General features: G+C 55.9%; 1 protein-coding gene across 2 annotated transcripts; it reads left to right on the top strand.

Annotated features, from left to right (window-relative positions):
* The first annotated feature begins 4,485 nt into the window (after positions 1–4,485).
* On the top strand, positions 4,486–11,008 carry LOC104697636 (olfactory receptor 5A2-like). 2 transcript variants are annotated; one of them, XM_039552209.1, is made up of 2 exons: positions 4,486–5,385; positions 10,489–11,008. In XM_039552209.1, the coding sequence occupies exons 1-2, from the start codon at positions 4,486–4,488 to the stop codon at positions 10,720–10,722; spliced, it is 1,134 nt and encodes a 377-aa protein (XP_039408143.1). In that variant the 3' UTR covers positions 10,723–11,008. The 2 variants fall into 2 exon arrangements, with proteins under 2 accessions (XP_039408143.1, XP_020439060.2); XM_020583471.2 differs by lacking the exon at positions 10,489–11,008 and adding an exon at positions 8,749–9,101 and having other exon boundaries at positions 4,486–5,394.
* The last annotated feature ends 4,912 nt before the right edge of the window (positions 11,009–15,920 follow it).

Below are 15,920 nucleotides of genomic sequence, written 5' to 3'. Positions count from 1 at the left end.
GTTCTTTTCTAAGTATCAGAAGTTTCTCATGGAAATAACCAGATTTAATGGTTTTATTTATTATTTTGAGAAAAGAGGGGGTGTTTGAAGTTGTGCCTGGAAGACTGGTAATAAAACAGGGAGTAATGGGAATAGGTGGCGAAATTTTGGTGCAGAAACTCACCAAATTCCAACACTGATGTTAAAATATTGTTGTTTATAGAGCTACACCCAACCAAAACATCAGCTTTTGGATGATCTTTAAGGCCCCTTCCAACCCAAACCATTCTAGGATTCTATGTGACCCTGCATGGATCTCCTCTGGACATGGCACAGCCTCTTCTAGGCTACCTGGAGTCTCTTGATCCCTCTAATTCCACCTCAGATAACAGAGGACGTTCTTAATGTTATTGATAGCTGATAGAGAAATCCCATCTGTGGATCCAGACTTTACTTTGTGGGTGGCTGAGATATTCCTGGGAATACCTGGAGCAGAATAAGAAGGTTTAATGGACTCTGGATCTGATGGGTAGGTCCTGTACAGACCTCCTGGTGCTAAACCAGGAGTAGCCTGGAAGCCTTTTGGGTTCATTCATTACCTGGAGGCTTGGATCAGCCCTCATCTCCTGTAATCCCAGCCAGCTGCTCCAGGGATCCATCCAGAGGTACTTAGGACACCCTAAGGTGTTTGCAATGGATACCAGGAATAAACCCACCTACTGACCCTGAAGTAGAGTTATATAAAAATATAATATAAATATAAATATAAATATAAATACATTAAATAATATTTCTATTAAAGGATGTTTTGCTGATGGAAAGGGTTCCTCAAGGAACTCTCTGATCCCGATGCTCCTCTGGTGAGGTAAGAATTGGATTTTTATCTTTAATCCTTTTATGCTGATTTGTTTTGTTATCAGGGTCAGGGAATTCTGTCTGGCTATTTTTCCCCCTCCCTCATGCCAGGGCTCTCACCCATACCTTGTTTTCAGCTGGGAATGAAGTGGGATTCATGGAGGTTTGTGGGGGAGAAGAAAATCCAGTAACATGTGGGTGTTGGTGCACACATTTAACCCAAGAATGTTTTCCATCTTATATATAAATATATAAAATTTGCTATTGGATTTTAATATATAATTTTGGATCAGAAAAGACATCTAGGAGATCTCTGGCCCTAGGATGGCAAGTTATACATTTATATCCATATGTATTTATGGATATGTGGCTTGGAGCAACCTGGTCTAGGGGAAGGTGTCCCTGCCCATGGCAGCAGGGTGGAACTGGATGATCCTTAAGGTCCCTCCCATCCCAAACCATTCCAGGATTCTATGAAAGGTCTCAGGATCCCCCATATAAAGTTGATGAATGATGAGACATTCCAGACTTCCATGATTTCTGGGCTGGATCAGGGAGCCATGAAAAGCCCTTCCTAGGAAAGATGGAAGGACAACATCTAAACGAATTAATTTTCAGTTTTAATGCAGTTTGAAGATAGAGAGATATTGCCCATAAGCCAAGTCAATGAATTAATTAATAAATCACTCCCTATTTGAAAGCAGGATAAATTTCCAGGCTCAACTGAAACAGTAACCTTTGTCCTTTCCTTTTTCCACCCCCAGTTTCTGCCTTTCAAAGCCTTCAACAAAGCTACAATTAGTTTTCCACTTTATGCCCCTGGTGGTTTGTTAAAAACAAAGTCAGGAATATTATCAGGGGAGTTTGTATCCGGAGATTTGCACTTTGGCAGTGGGGAGAAGGGACTGGAAAATAACAAAACAAGGCAAGAAAAAAAACCTGAACAACCTGAAATAAAAAAACTGAGAGTGATAATTATTTTAAAGTTCCCTTTTTTAGTCAAGAAGTAACTCCTGACAGAAATTGCATCTCCCTCATTTCTCCATATTCTGGGTGAAAACTTGGTGCTGGCAAGGATGACAAATCAACCTGCTTTTTTTTTTTTTTTTTTTTGGTCAAAAAAACCCTTTCCTTGTGAAAAGTTGTGTTTCATCTGCTTCTGAATGAAATTAATTCCTGTTTTCACACAAACAACTTATTTTTGCTCCTTTAGTGCACCATGGTGCTCCATTGTCAATCCCAAGGGATGTTAAAGAGCCATAAAAGTCCTTTTAAGGTATGAAATGGAGAACTGGAAGAGGAAAAAGGTTAAAAAATATCCATCAGCTTTTCCTGTATGTCACCACCATCTGTTGGACATTGCTGGGAGCATCATCTCCTTTTTATTTTACATAAACCCTCCTTTTTTCCTGATGTTCCCATAAGCCTTGTGTAGCAAAGTGCCTTGTTCTTGCTCAGGAAACTGAGAAATAGGCAATAAATAAAACAATGGCATCATGTGGCTGATCCCACCTGGATATTTTGTTTTCCAAGCATCAGCTCCCGAGCCTGTTGAAAACACTGGATGTTTGAAGTTCTAACACTTGGAAATGATGCTTTAAACTGCACTTTATTTTTGTCTCAGGATAATTTCCAGCTGATGCTTCAGGTTGTCTGAATCCTTCAGGTGGGGTTAGATGGGGTATTAGGAAGAAATTCTTCCCTGAAGGGGTGGTGAGGCCCTGGAATGGATTTTCCAGCGAAGCTGTGGCTGCCCCTGGATCCCTGGCAGTGTCCAAGGCCAGGCTGGACAGGGCTTGGAGCAGCCTGGGCTGGCAGAAGGTGTCCCTGCCCCTGGCAGGGGTTGGAATGAGATGATCCATAAGGTCCCTTCTGACCCAAACCCTTCCATAGCACAGATATTGTCATAAACTCCCCCTGGGGGTAGTTTTAGGATGTATTAAACAATTAAAGGCAATATTTTTGAACTGTTGTTGTTCAAATAATACCTTCTGCTGCCGCTAATTTTTAAATCTTCATATCTTGACTTGGCAGCGGAGGATCCCAGGACCCCTCAGGGCTTGGCTGCCCCTCGCTTGGTCTGACAGCTCCCTGGAGGGTAAGATGTTATTCCCTGACTTGTTTTGGCTCTGGGAATCCTCCACAGGGCAAAGCTCTGGAAACACAGGTGTTACGTGGGAGAAGCCCTGGTGTATGTCTCCAGCTGGAGCTGGGAGCAGCTGGAAGTATAAAAACTGCTTCAACGGGACCTGGGAGCAAAGAGGAGCAAAACTCCACCTTCAGGTAGGTTTAGATGGAATATTGGGAATAAATCCTTCCCTGGGTGGGTGGTGAGGTGGTTCCCAGAGAAGCTGTGGCTGCCCCATCCCTGGAAGTGTTTAAGGCCGGGTTGGATGGGGTGATCTTGGTGAATCCTAGGGCAGCTCATTGGAAGCTCTTCTACTGCTGTGCCCAAAGATTTTATGGAAATTGGGTGCCACAACGGAGATCCTCACCACAGGAGGACAAGGATGAGCACTCCATTAGTTATTCCACACCAACCACCTGCCTCTCAGCAGGAATAAAATATAATCCATGGGTTTTAATTGAATTTATTTCCATTCCAGGTCTCCGATCCATCACACAAAGTAACGTTGGTTGGTTGAGTAAGGAAAAGCGAGGCTGGATTTTAGTTAAGCAAGAAATTGAGGTAAATTCTCTGATGGCAGCAGATTCAGCCCCAAAAATGTTTGGTTTTCCTTATTTTTAACACCTCTGGCTCTGCCTCGGGCATCTCCCCACGGGTGATGAAAAGCAGCTCTAAATCCTCGTTAATAACTCCAGGAGACCACAGAACACCTGAATGGAGATGTTGGGTTCTGGGGGTGAAACTCAGCCTTTAACCAAGGCTCATGCAATAATAAGGATTTCCAGGTTTAGATCCGTTTGTCAGGAGCCAGCAGTGCCTACTCTTGGTTTACTCTCTGGTGTAACTCCATCAAGCCATGACTATCCAGGAGAAAAAACCATGTTTATTTATTCTGTCGCAGTGTGGGATTTTACAAGGTGCTGATCTCTTCCTGGTAAACAGCGAGATGGAGGATGAATTTATCTTTTACCTCCAAATTAAGCATCACATCTAAAGCAAAGTGAGGTAAGGCAAATTCCGGCTCTTATTTCTACAGCCAGGAAAAAATATACTAAGGGAAGTCCCTTTTTCCAATGCTTTCACCTAGAAAATCTCTTCCTGGGACATGGGGAGCGGGTATTTATTCCTCAAGTGCTCAGACCGAGTAGGGAATGGTCAAAAGATGAGAAATAATTTTATTTTCCCAGCAATTATCAGGAAAATCATGGAATTCCCTGTGTAAGTGGACTGAGGAGAACTAGGAGGAAGCCTTGCAACCTATTTCTGAATTATTTTGATATCATATTTCCCTTCTTAATGCCTTAAATATGCCCCTGCTTCCAAATACGTTGGCTGAACAGGGATACTGGTGCCAGGAACTTGTGGTTTTTCTCTTTCAAGGAGAATTTACCTTTTCTTGACTGAAGGCTTTGTAACTGTTTGACCAAAATTGACATTCTTATCATTATCAATGGATTTATTTGCATGAAACCTTTCAATCTAAAGGCAGAAAGCAGCTGAACTGCATATATAAAATGTTCAGTATGGTTGGAGAAAATGAGACGTTTGCATCTGAATTTATTCTCCTGGGCTTCACCACCTGGGCAGACCTGCAGGTGATGTTTTTTGTCCTGTTCCTTGCCGTCTACGTGGTCACTCTCCTAGGAAATCTGGGAGTCATTGTATTGATCCGTATGGATCCGCACCTTCACACCCCCATGTACTTCTTCCTGAGCCACTTGTCCCTCCTGGACATCTGCTACTCCTCTACCATCATCCCCCAGAGCCTGAGGGATTTTTTGGCAGAGAAGAAGGTGATTTCCTTTGCGAGATGCGTCACCCAGCTCTTCTCCTTTGCCACCTGGGCCACCACCGAGTGCTACGTGCTGGCCGCCATGGCCTATGACCGCTACGTGGCCATCTGCAGGCCCCTGCTCTACTCCGTGCTCACATCCCAGAGGATTTGCATTGGGATGTTGGCTGGGGCCTACCTGGCTGGAGTGATCAGCTCCACCCTCCACACGGTTTCCATATTCCGCTCCTTGTTCTGCCACTCCCGGGCCATTGACCACTTCTTCTGTGATGGGCCCCCGCTGCTGGCCCTGTCCTGCTCTGACACCCGCGCCAGCGAGGTCGTGGTGGCCGTCGTGGTGGGGTTCAACACGCTGAGCACCGTGGCCTTCATCCTGGTGTCCTACTCATCCATCCTCGCCGCCGTCCTGCGGATCCGCTCGGCGGCCGGGCGGCGCAAGGCCTTGTCCACCTGCGCCTCCCACCTGGCCTCCGTCACTCTGTACTACAGCAGCTCCATCCTCATGTACCTGCGCCCCGTCTCCAGCCACTCCTTGCAGCAGGACAAGGTCATCTCCCTGGTGTATTCCGTCGCTGTCCCCATGCTGAACCCGTTTGTTTACAGCCTCAGGAACGCGGACTTGAGGAACGCCATGAGGAAAGCGAAAAGTAGGATCCTCACTGCCTGGTCCATCCATGGCTCCCGGTTAGCTGAAAAGAGAGGACGACCCCGCTGCCGTGAGGGGTGTTAGATTTTGGACCCTCCAGAAGAGGGGTTGGATGTCAGACCCTCGGGATTCCAGGGTCTGGACTCATCTTCCAAGCCATTGGTGCCATGATCTCCCTGCAGCAGCACTGCGGGGAAGGGATGAGACATCTCCTGGCGTTGTCCGGAGTGCAGGAATGGAGGGGGAACGTGGCAAAGCAGAGCCTGAGTGGGAGATGAGGCACCATCCTCAGGGACACTCCCTGTACTGTAGAACAGGAGCTGGGGAGACTCCAACCCTTTGGGGTGCTGCCCTGCCCTCCCTTGATTTTTCCCTCTTTTTTTGGGGGATGTCCATGTGGAAAGAGTTTTGTGGAAGCACCGAGCTGCTGGCCAGGGCACTTGGACTCATTTTGTGCCTTCTCTGGGGGAGAGGAAAAAGGGAGATGGAGGAGTCCAGGGGGTGATGGTGTCATTTGGGGCACTCCAATGTCTGTGGAGGGAGTGAGAGATGAGGGGTGTCAGGTGGGGTTCCCCAAAACCAGGGAGATTATAGCCCAAAAATGCCTGAAAATTCTTGAGGGGTTTGTGTCTAAAATACTTAAAACTGCAAAGATTCTCATTTTCTATGTGTTGAGAAATAATAATAATTCATATATAAATTGATTTAAAAATAAACCCCCGTATCTGCTGTGTTATAGGCAGGATTTTAGGCTGCAAGAAATGGAATATGGATCTGTAGGTTTTGAAAATACAAATAAAACGTTTGTGTATATAAATGAAACAACAAAGGGCTTGAAAAGGTAAGACAATATGATCTGTGTGAAGGAAACAGAAACAGCTCTGTGTGTTCGGAGTTTTACTGTCGCTGTAACACCCGAAATCTGGGATCTGGGATGGGATTGAAATCGGGGTTTATTGGCACCCCTCAAAACGCTGCGCATGCGCGCTGGCCTCCCGGCGCTCCGTGCTGCCGCCTTGTGGGCACACCCGGTACTGCAGCTCCGAGCGCCCTCGGCGCTTCCCAGGCTCCGCCGGCACCGGGACACGGAGCTGGACCGGGACCACGACCGGGACAACGACCGGGACAGCGACCGGGACCGGCCGTGCGGGACCGGCCGTGCGGGACCGGCCGTGCGGGACCGGCTGCCGGGGCTGCTCCCGGCGCCTCTCCCGGCAGGAACGGCGGCCGCTGTGCCGGGAGCGGCAGTGGCGGTGAGCGGGGAGCGCGGGGAGCGGCGCGGCCGGGCCGAGGGGTACCCGGGGCGGCTGCTCCGGGCTCGGAGGGGAGCGGGGAGCGGGGACAGCCCGAGCGGGCGGCGGGGACGGAGAGGGAGCTGCGGGAACGGGCACGGGGCGTCGCTCCGGGGCGGATTCTGTAGGGGACAAAATGAACATTTTGGGGTAAAATCTGGGTTAATCTGCAGGGCAGGGAAAGAGTGTTCTGAGGTAAAAGTGAGGCAGTCAGCAGTGGAGGTAGGGGAAGTCCCAGCCGGGGTATAATGGATGATATAAACCATGTGTGAAATCAGAGCTGTTCCAGCAGCTTTCCTTCCCATTGCTCCCCAGGTGTTTTCCTTATGTTCTGGTTTTCAGAAGCGAACACAGTTTGGGATAACACAGCTTTGGAGAGTTCTGAGTTTTCCTTAACTGTGCAGAGATGTCGGGATCTGGAGGGCACTCCCGTGTCCCTGAAGGAGGATGCCCTGGGGAATGCCCCTACCTGGGATTTGGCTCCTGTAGAGCCTCCCAGGATGAGCCGTGGTGGGCTCGGATCCTGGGCTGGTCCTTGCACCACCCTCATTCCTCAGACGCCGGGAGCTGCTGAGGTCTCTCTCTGGACCTGCCCAGCTGTGTCAGATCCAATGGGCCCTCCAAGTGTTTTTTATCTCTTGCTCCCATTGAAATTGGAGTCCTGTTTGGTGACTTATATCCCCCCCCAAATAGGATTGATTTCTCAAGAAGAATGTGCCACAAAAGCCTTTTTTTGTCTTTTATTTCTTAAATTTCCACTCCTGATCATTTCTCTTGATGCAGCAATAATGAATGTCACAGAAGTAACAATGGGAATGGGGAATAAATGGAATGTGACTGAAAATGCTGATTTTGGATATTTGAGCAGGAACTCGCCGGTGTTCAAAATGTTCAGGCCAGAGCAATACAAGCGCAGCCACAGGAAAACCCAGGAACTGCTGGGTTCAGTCCAGGGACACCTTCCACTAGTCCAGGCTGCTCCAAGCTGTGACCAGCCTGGCCTTGAACACTTCCAGGATGGGGCAGCCACGATTTCCCTGGGTTTACAGGCACAAGAGGAAATTTCCAGCAGGAACTGAGGGGTTTCCTTTGCTCTGCCTGGCCCTAGCAGGGCTTTGGGAGGCAGAGGCTGTGGGAACAGGAGCTTTGTCCACTGCCTTGGGGGAGTCTCTGATGTCCCAAAACCCAGCAGAGCAAGTGGTTGTGGTTTAACATCCCATTCAAAGGAGATGCCAGGCCAGGAACGGGAATGGGCTGCAGAGCAGGGATGGTGCCCAGCAGAGGGGTGACTGTCCAGGGGGTCCCAGCAGTCCATCCCTGCTGCCCAGGGTTGGGATGAGCAGGCTGGTGACTGTCCCTGTGCTTGCTCTGCAGGATGAGGAAGCCAGGCCTGCTGAGGAGGAAGATGAGGAGGTGTGGGAGGATGGAGACAGCGGCCACCAAAGGCTGGGGAAGGCACAGATCCAGGTAGGAGACGTTGCCTTCCAAGGAACTGTCACTCCCAGCTGGAGCACCAGTGCTCACCCACATCAATGCCACAGGCAGGAGAGCCTTGTCCCAAGCCACGATTTCACTGGAGGGTCCTCAGCTCCTTGGGAATTGCTTGAAGGTAGGATTGAACTTTGTTCTGCACTTCTGTCTGTTTCCCACAGAAGCTGAAGTGTCAGGTCTGGGCCATGCAGGAACTGAGCTGCTGTTTTTTTGTTTTACTTCATGTTTAGTCAACCTTGAGCTTCTGGATATTTTTTTCTGTCTGATTTGTCTCAGGCTGATGTAAATTTAAACTAAAATCCCAGGCAGCTGTTCCCTGAAATCAGGTTAAAGGAAGATTCTGGTACATAGACACATTTATGCAGCACTTTATTAGGAATCCTGGTGAGCCCTTGGATTTTAGCTGCCTTAGACTTGGAAACAAGTCCCTGTTTTAGAAGCTTTCAGTAAATTACTTAAGTTCTTTTGAGATCCAGCCTGTAGCAGCTTCCCATCCATCATGGGAAACTGACAGGGACCCCACTAAAGACCCTCTGGGCGGGGCACAGCTTTTTTCCCTGGAGAGATGCTCCAGCAGCACTTGGCAGTGGGTGTTGGGGATTAATCCATAGGAGCAGATAAATCCATCATCACTGCAGGGCTCTTGGCAGCACTGAATTCCCAACTACTGGTAGGGAAGCCTCTGAAATTGCAGCTGGTTTGTGCCAGTACCTGTAACCTGGGACTGATCCTGATTGTCTGACTCTGGAGTCCCTGAAGTGCTGGGTTATGGAAAACAGACGAGACCGTGGACCAACCCCGCGTGTCATCCGGTGGTTTTGGGCAGGGCACAGCAATTGGCAGTGGGTGTGTTTAGGGGGAGGAGCCACTGCTTCCCTTCCCATCGAGCTGTGGGAAAGGCAGCCCAGAGGATGAGGCTTGGGAAGGAGTTGTGAACTGAGAAGTAGCTCAAATCGAGTTTAAGTAGCCTTCGACTCCTGGAATAGTCTGGATTGGAAGGAACCGTATAGATCCTGTTCCAAACTGCTGCCACGGTCAGGGGCACCTTCCTGGGGGGTCCATGGAATACCCTCCATGCCAGGCTGGTGGAACAGGCGGAGTTTTCTCCCTAAGCCCAGTCCCAGGCAAGATTGGGGTTTCCATGGGAAGAAGCCTGAGAGCTGGGAGGCTCCATGCCTGGAAATGTTTCCAGTCCTGCTTTATCGTTTTATCCAGTCTTGGCCAAAACTGGGCATTACGTTTCTTCCCTAAGTGAGGTGGTTTTCCCTGGACTGCTGGGATTGCACACTGGGTGTTTAAGGGCTGTGTTGTCTCTTTCTCCAGAACAGAAGAGTGAGGAGATGGGGATGCTCCCAGCCATCACAGAGATGTGGGAACAGCCCAGTTCCAGTGAGGAATGTGGTGAGTGCCCTGAGATGGTCTTTGCTGTTGTTTTGTCCTTAGAGCCTGCTGGAGTGCTGGCCTGGGTTTGGGAGGAGCCAAGTGGCCGGGAGCAGTGAGGTTTTTCCTGTCAGAAATCCATGCTGGGGATGTTTTCCCTGGCTGTCCCAAGGGGAAGGAACAACTCTGGAGTTTTTGCAGCCACAGGCTGGGGATGCATCCCCTGAAAACCAGTTCAGGCTCGTTCATCTGACTCTGTCCCTGACCTGTGGCTTCCAGGGAGCCTTCTGGTCTCTTCTGGATATTACCAGGAGAGGATATTCCAACACCTGCTTTTTGAGCCAGGAATTCCAGACCCAGTAAGTCAGTCACATTCCATGTGAGCTGTGCCAGTGGTGGGCTGTGAGGGGGAGCAAGGAGGGGTAGGGGGTGGTATTTGAGACATTCCCAACTGGAATTGGGGCTGAGGGGTCATTTCAGAGCTCTGAGGCCACAAGTTCAGAGCTCAGGGAATGCTGAGGCATCCTGTGCCTGTGGCACTCAGCAGCACATCCCTGATGTGGAGCAAAAAGAGGAGGGTTAGTGGGAGGAGGTTTCTGGAATGGAGTTGGGACAGGTGCTGATCCACGCATGGAATCACGGGACTCAGAAACAGTGACATTTACACTCTGTTTGTTGTCTGATTCCACAGCAAAGAACATCCAGAACTGCCTCCTCACCCTCATGGACAGCAGGAAGGCCTTCCATAGCTCTTGTTTAGGAATGGGAATGGCTGTTGGGAGCTCTGGCAGGAGCACCTGGAGACCAGCAGTGGGATTGCTTTGGCTGCTGCTGGAGGTGGTTTTCTCTTTTCAAGATATTCCTCTGATGTTTTCATAGTAGTTTTCTAGGGCATGTTTGAGGGTAACTCCAGGAATTTCAAAACAGTTGGAAAATGGTGGGGAAAAAATATGAACTTGATCCATTTCTAGTAATTCCAGACTTCTCCCACACCACCATTCTGGGGATAACCTGGTTAAAGATGGAGAGAAACAAGTGCTGTAAACCCTCCTGGCTCTCTGAGAGAGCAAACCTTCCAGTAAGCCCATACCTCCCTAAGAAACTGTGGGATGATGAGGATTTCCAGGAAAGCAAAACAAGGACAGAGATGAGGGAATAGGCTCCCAGTTATTAATGATTTGATGGATGTGGGAGTGATTCTTGTGTGTTTGATGCTCTTCTTTTTATTCCTGAAATAATTTTAAATGATTCCTTTAAAAATTTGTCTACATTTGGGAGGAAACAATGCAAAATAAATGCAGGGAGAGATCATAGAATCATTATGGAATCCTGGAATGATTTATGCGGGAAGGGACTTTCTGGATCATCTCATTTCACCCCCTGCCATGGGCAGGGACACCTTCCACTAGACCAGGCTGCTCCAGGCCCCATCCAACTTGGCCTTGGACACTTCCAGGGATAGGGCCAGCCACAAAATCTCTGTGCCAGGGCTTCATGACCCCCACAGGGAAGAATTCCCTCCTAATACCCAATCTTTCCCTTTTTTCTGCAGGACATGGGCTGTGACAAGGGAATTGGCCCCAGATGGATCACAGCAGGACTATGGAAATCCCCTGCACTGGGAGGTTGTGGTGCTCTGGGTTAAATTTTGGATTCATAATGTTAAAGGTGGGGTGTGGAGGGGCTTCTCTCCTGTTCATTATTGTTGTTATCAATGTTCTTGCTCTCACTGTTACTATGTGTTGTCATTACTCTCAAATGACTGCATTTATCTTGGTTTCCATTATTAAACTGTTCTGAGCTGGAATTTTGTCTCTGGTCTCTTCCCATCCCACGGGGGGTGAGGGAGCGGCTGCTGGTGCCCACTGGGTCCAGCCATGGCCCCCGGGCACTTCTGGGGCTCCGAACACGAGGGATCGGAGCGGTTTGGCTCACAAAAAGAGACCCAGTGCTGCGTTTCGGGGGCTCAAAAGCAGGCGCAGAGCTTAAAAAGCAGAGACTAAATCCTGCACTGTGGAGTCCCTGAGAGCAGGCTGGTATGGCCAGAGCTGGGACTTCAGAAACAGTGACTAAATCCTGTTCTCAGGGCTTGAGGAAGAGAGCGAGTCCTGTGTGTTCGGGCTCACAAAGAGAAACGGAAGTGCTGCGTTTTGCTGGCCCTGATAAAGCCCAAGTGCCGTGTTTTGAATGCTCCAAGCGGGCTCTTGGGCCAGGGCGAGTCTGTGTCTCTGGGCTCCGAGTCCTGCCTCAGGCACAGCCCGAAGCCCGGGCTCGCCGGCCCCACGCAGCGCTCGGGAGCAGCGACTCAGCGCCGCGTCCGGGGCTGGCGGCAGAGCCCGGGCCGCGTCGTGGGCCCAAGGCGGGCTCCGGGAGGGGCTCAGGGCTGGGAGCGGAGCCCGGCCCGGCGCGTCGGGCCCGGCTCGGGATCCCGGGGCTGCCCGGGCGCCGGCAGAGCCCCGGCTCCCCGCGGAGAGCCGGCCGGAGCAGGAGCGGCAGCGCCGGGCTCGGCCCCAGCGCCCGTCCCGGAGCGGCTCCTCCCGGTGCCGATCCCAGCCCCGATCCCGCCGGGGGAGAGGCGGCACCGCCCGGGACCCGCAGCGGCCGCCGGCAGGAGCCGGAGCCCCGGTCCGGGAGCGGCCCGGTGCGGCCCCGGTGCGCGGGGCGGGTCCGGCCCGGGAGAGAGGGGCGGGGCCCCGAGCGATGGAGCCGCCCCCGTGCCGGGCAGGGCGGGCCCGGGGCCGGGCGGGGCCGGGGCTCTGGGGCGGTCCCGGGCGGGGCCGGGCGGGGCCGGGGGCGGCTTCAGGGGCGGGGCCGGGCCCGGCTCAGGTTGCGCGGGGCGGGGTCCGCACAGGTGCGCGGGTCCCAGGGCGGCTGCGCGGGGCGGGGCCGAGGTGATTTAAGCCCCCGAAATCGCCCCCGCCGCACATTTGCTCCCTCAGAGCTCGGGGAGGCTGCGGCCGGGCCGGGCTCCCCCGGCGTGGCCCGGGTGAGGCCCCCGCTCCCCTCTTCCTCCCCTCTTTCTACTCCTGCCCTTACTCCTCCTCCTTCTTCCCACCGCTTATCACCTCTTTCCCTACCCCCCCCAGTCTCCTTTCTCTCTACCCCACACCCTCCCTGTCTCTCTCATCCCAGCCCCCTCCGCCCCTCTCCCCAGCCTCCCCACTCTCATCTCCCCTGCTCCCCTGCGCATCCCCGACCCCCGTACCCCTCCTTTCTCCCCGACCCTCCTTTCTCCCCTCTCCGACCCCCGCTCCCCAACCCGACTCCCCTCTCTTCTCCCTCTACCTCTCCTCTGCCATCATCCTTTCCCCCCCTCGTTTCGTTCTCCCCCAACCCACCCCGACTCCTCTCCCTATCCCCCTCATCCTCCCTTCCCCTTCCCTCTTTCCCCCCGCAGCCGCGGGGCTCGGGGCGCCGGAGAATAAAGCCCAGAGGGCCGGAGCCCGGCGCCCCTGCCCTCGCTGGAGCCCCACACGGGCCGGGCCCGCTCGGCGGGTCCCCCGTGCAAGTACAAAAACAGCGCCGGGGCTCCGGCTTTCCACACATCACACTGGGATCCCCTCCTCAGGAGGGGGTCCCGGGGGGGTGGTGGGTTCGGGAAGGGGGGGGTGTGTTGGGGTAGGGTGGGCCCCCTCCTCCGGAGGGGGTCCGGGGGGGGGTGGGGTGGGGTGGGGCCCCCTCCGGAGGAGGGGGGTCCGGGAGGGGGGCAGGTGGGGCCCCTCCGGAGGAGGGGGTCCGGGGGAGGGGGGTGGGGCGGAGGGGGGACTTCCCCCCTCCAGTCCCCGCCCCCTCCCGGACCCCCTCCTCCGGACGGGGCTCCCCGGCCCCCTCCCCGGGACCCCCTCCTCCGGACCGGGGCCCCGGGGGGAGGGGGGGGGCGGGGGGTGGGGGGAAGCAGAGGGGGTCACGTCACTCTGCGGCATGAACAGACATAGAGATCACAGGCCAAACCAACAGCCCCCCGCCAGGCCCCCCCACCCCACCCGCCCCCCTCCCTCCCCCCGGGGCCCCGGTCCGGAGGAGGGGGTCCCGGGGAGGGGGCCGGGGCGAGCCCCGTCCGGAGGAGGGGGTCCGGGAGAGGGGGCGGGGACTGGAGGGGGGAAAGTCCCCCCTCCGCCCCACCCCCTCCCCCGGACCCCCTCCTCCGGAGGGGGCCCACCCTGACCCCCTCCCGGGACCCCCTCCTCCGGAGGGGGCCCGCCCCACCCACCCCCCCGGGACCCCCCCCCCGGACCCCCCCAAACCCACCCCAACCCACCACCCCCCCGGGACCCCTCCTGAGGAGGGGGCCCACCCTACCCAACCACACCCCCTCACGCCGAAACCCACCACCCCCCCTCGGGAACCCTCCTGAGGAGGGGATCCCCAGTGTGATGTGTGGAAAGCCGGAGCCCCGGCGCTGTTTTTGTACTGCACGGGGGACCCGCCGAGCGGGCCCGGCCCGTGTGGGACTCCAGCGAGGGCAGGGGCGCCGGGCTCCGGCCCTCTGGGCTTTATTCTCCGGCGCCTCCGAGCCCCGCGGCTGCCGGGGAAAGACGGGACAAGAGGACGGGAATAAGGGAGCAGAGGGGGTCAAAGAAGGAGCGCAGGTGGGGGGTTCGGGTGGTGCAGGGAGAGGTGGGGTGGGGGACAGGAAAGGAGGGGGGGGGAGGACGAGGACGGAGCACAGGTGGGGGGGGTCGAGATGCAGAGGGGGAAAGAGGGAAAGGAACAGGGGGAGGTGGAGGGGCGAGGAAAGGTGGGAGACCGAGGGGAGGATTGAGGGCAGGTGGGGGGAATTGGGAGGGAAGGGGAGCAGGGTGAGGGGGCAGGGGGGACCCGGGATGGGGGGAAGGAACGGTGGAGAAGGGGAGAGAGGGTGGGGGGGTAGGGCAGGGTTGGGGTGTGTAGGGGGACAGGGAGGGGGATGGGGGACCGGGCCGGGGGGGCAGGGAGGGGAGGGCTAGGGGGAGAGGGGGGGGGGTAGGGGGGGGGGTGTAGGGGGTGGGGGAGGGAGGAGGCAAGAGGGGGAAGAACGGAGAGGGTTAGGAGAAGAAATAAAGACAAATATAAAGGAAAGAAATATAGAGAGATATAGAGCCCCGGCCCGGCCACAGCCTCTCCCCCCAGCGCCGAGGGAGCAAATGGGCGGCGGCCGACCGATTCCCGAGGCTTAAATCCCCTACGGCCCGCAGCCCGCGCAGAACGCTGGGGCCGGCGCACCTGTGCGGACCCCGTCCCTTCAACACTGTGGCGGCCCCGCCCGCCCCGCCGCGCCGTGAAAATGCCGGAGGGTCTCCGCGCCCGCTCCGCTTTGTGCGGTGAACGCTCATCCTGCTCATCCCGGGCTGCGGCGGGACCGTCGTTCGGGGCGCTGTGCGGAGCCCGGCACCGGGGGCTGCCTCCCGGCGCTGCGCCGAGCCCGAGGCGCTGAGGTGGGAACGGGACCCGGGCCCGGGATTCCGGGTCCGGGTCCTGTCGGTGTCTGCTGGGGGTCCCCGGGCCGAGCCGCTTGTCTCTCGGCGGGGCGGGTGCGGCTGCCGGGGCCGGAGAACTGAGGTGGGATTGGGGATGGCATCAGGGATCGGGATCGCCGCGGCTGGCAAGAGCCGCTCCGGGATTGGCGCTGGGGCCGAGCCCGGCGCTGCCGCTCCGGCTGCGGCCAGCGCGGGGCCGGGGTCCCGCCGGAGCTCCGGCTACGCTCCCGCTGCGGCCGCGGGGAGCCGGGGCCGTGCCGGTGCCGGGCCCGCCGGGAGGGCGGCGCTTCCCCGCAGCAGGCGCTGGATCGCGCCTGGAAGCGGGCGGGCCGCGGGGACCGCCCGTGCTGCCCCCGGCACCCCCCGAGGCCGCCGCTCCCTCAGCGCCGCCCGCCCTGTGGGGCGCCCCCTGGCGCAACCGGAGCGCCGGCGCTCCCGGCCCGGCCCCGCCCGCAGCCCCCGCGGGGACGCGGAGCTCCCCCAGCCCCGCCACTGCCGGGGCCGCCGCACCCCCTGCGCACAGCAGCGCCCGCCTCCCCCTGCCCCGGGGCCGCTCCCGGGGGCCTCCCGCCCGCCGCGGCCCCGCCCAACGAGCGCGGCTGCAGCGGGACGAGCCGCTCCGGGCCGGGCGCTGGCGCCGAGGCTGCTGCTGCCGCTCCTGCTCTCACTGTGCCCGCTGCGGGACCGGGGCCTCGCCGGGGCTCGCTGCTGCTTGAGCCGCTCATCCCACAACTGCCGCGTGAGACCTGATGCTCTCCTTCCTCCCCCCTGCTTTCTCTGGGGCTGGTATGCTCCAATGCAAAAACCTGTGGCTTTAAAAGTGCAGGGAAAAATGTTTCTTCTTTATTTCCAGAGCACAGGAGATCCGGAGTGGAAGGGATACACAAGGACCACCAAGTCG

This window comes from Corvus cornix, chromosome 5 (genome assembly GCF_000738735.6).
Source record: "Corvus cornix cornix isolate S_Up_H32 chromosome 5, ASM73873v5, whole genome shotgun sequence".
In the NCBI taxonomy this organism is placed as follows: Eukaryota; Metazoa; Chordata; class Aves; order Passeriformes; family Corvidae; genus Corvus; species Corvus cornix.
This window is presented reverse-complemented; position numbering and strand designations above follow the sequence as displayed.

Coding starts and splice junctions, on each gene's coding strand:
- LOC104697636 (XM_039552209.1), top strand. CDS start 4,486: ATGGTTGGAGAAAATGAGACGTTTGCATCTGAATTTATTCTCCTGGGC. Junction 5,386..10,488: donor ACGCGGACTTGAGGAACGCC/ATGAGGAAAGCG, acceptor GAATTTCAAAAC/AGTTGGAAAATGGTGGGGAA.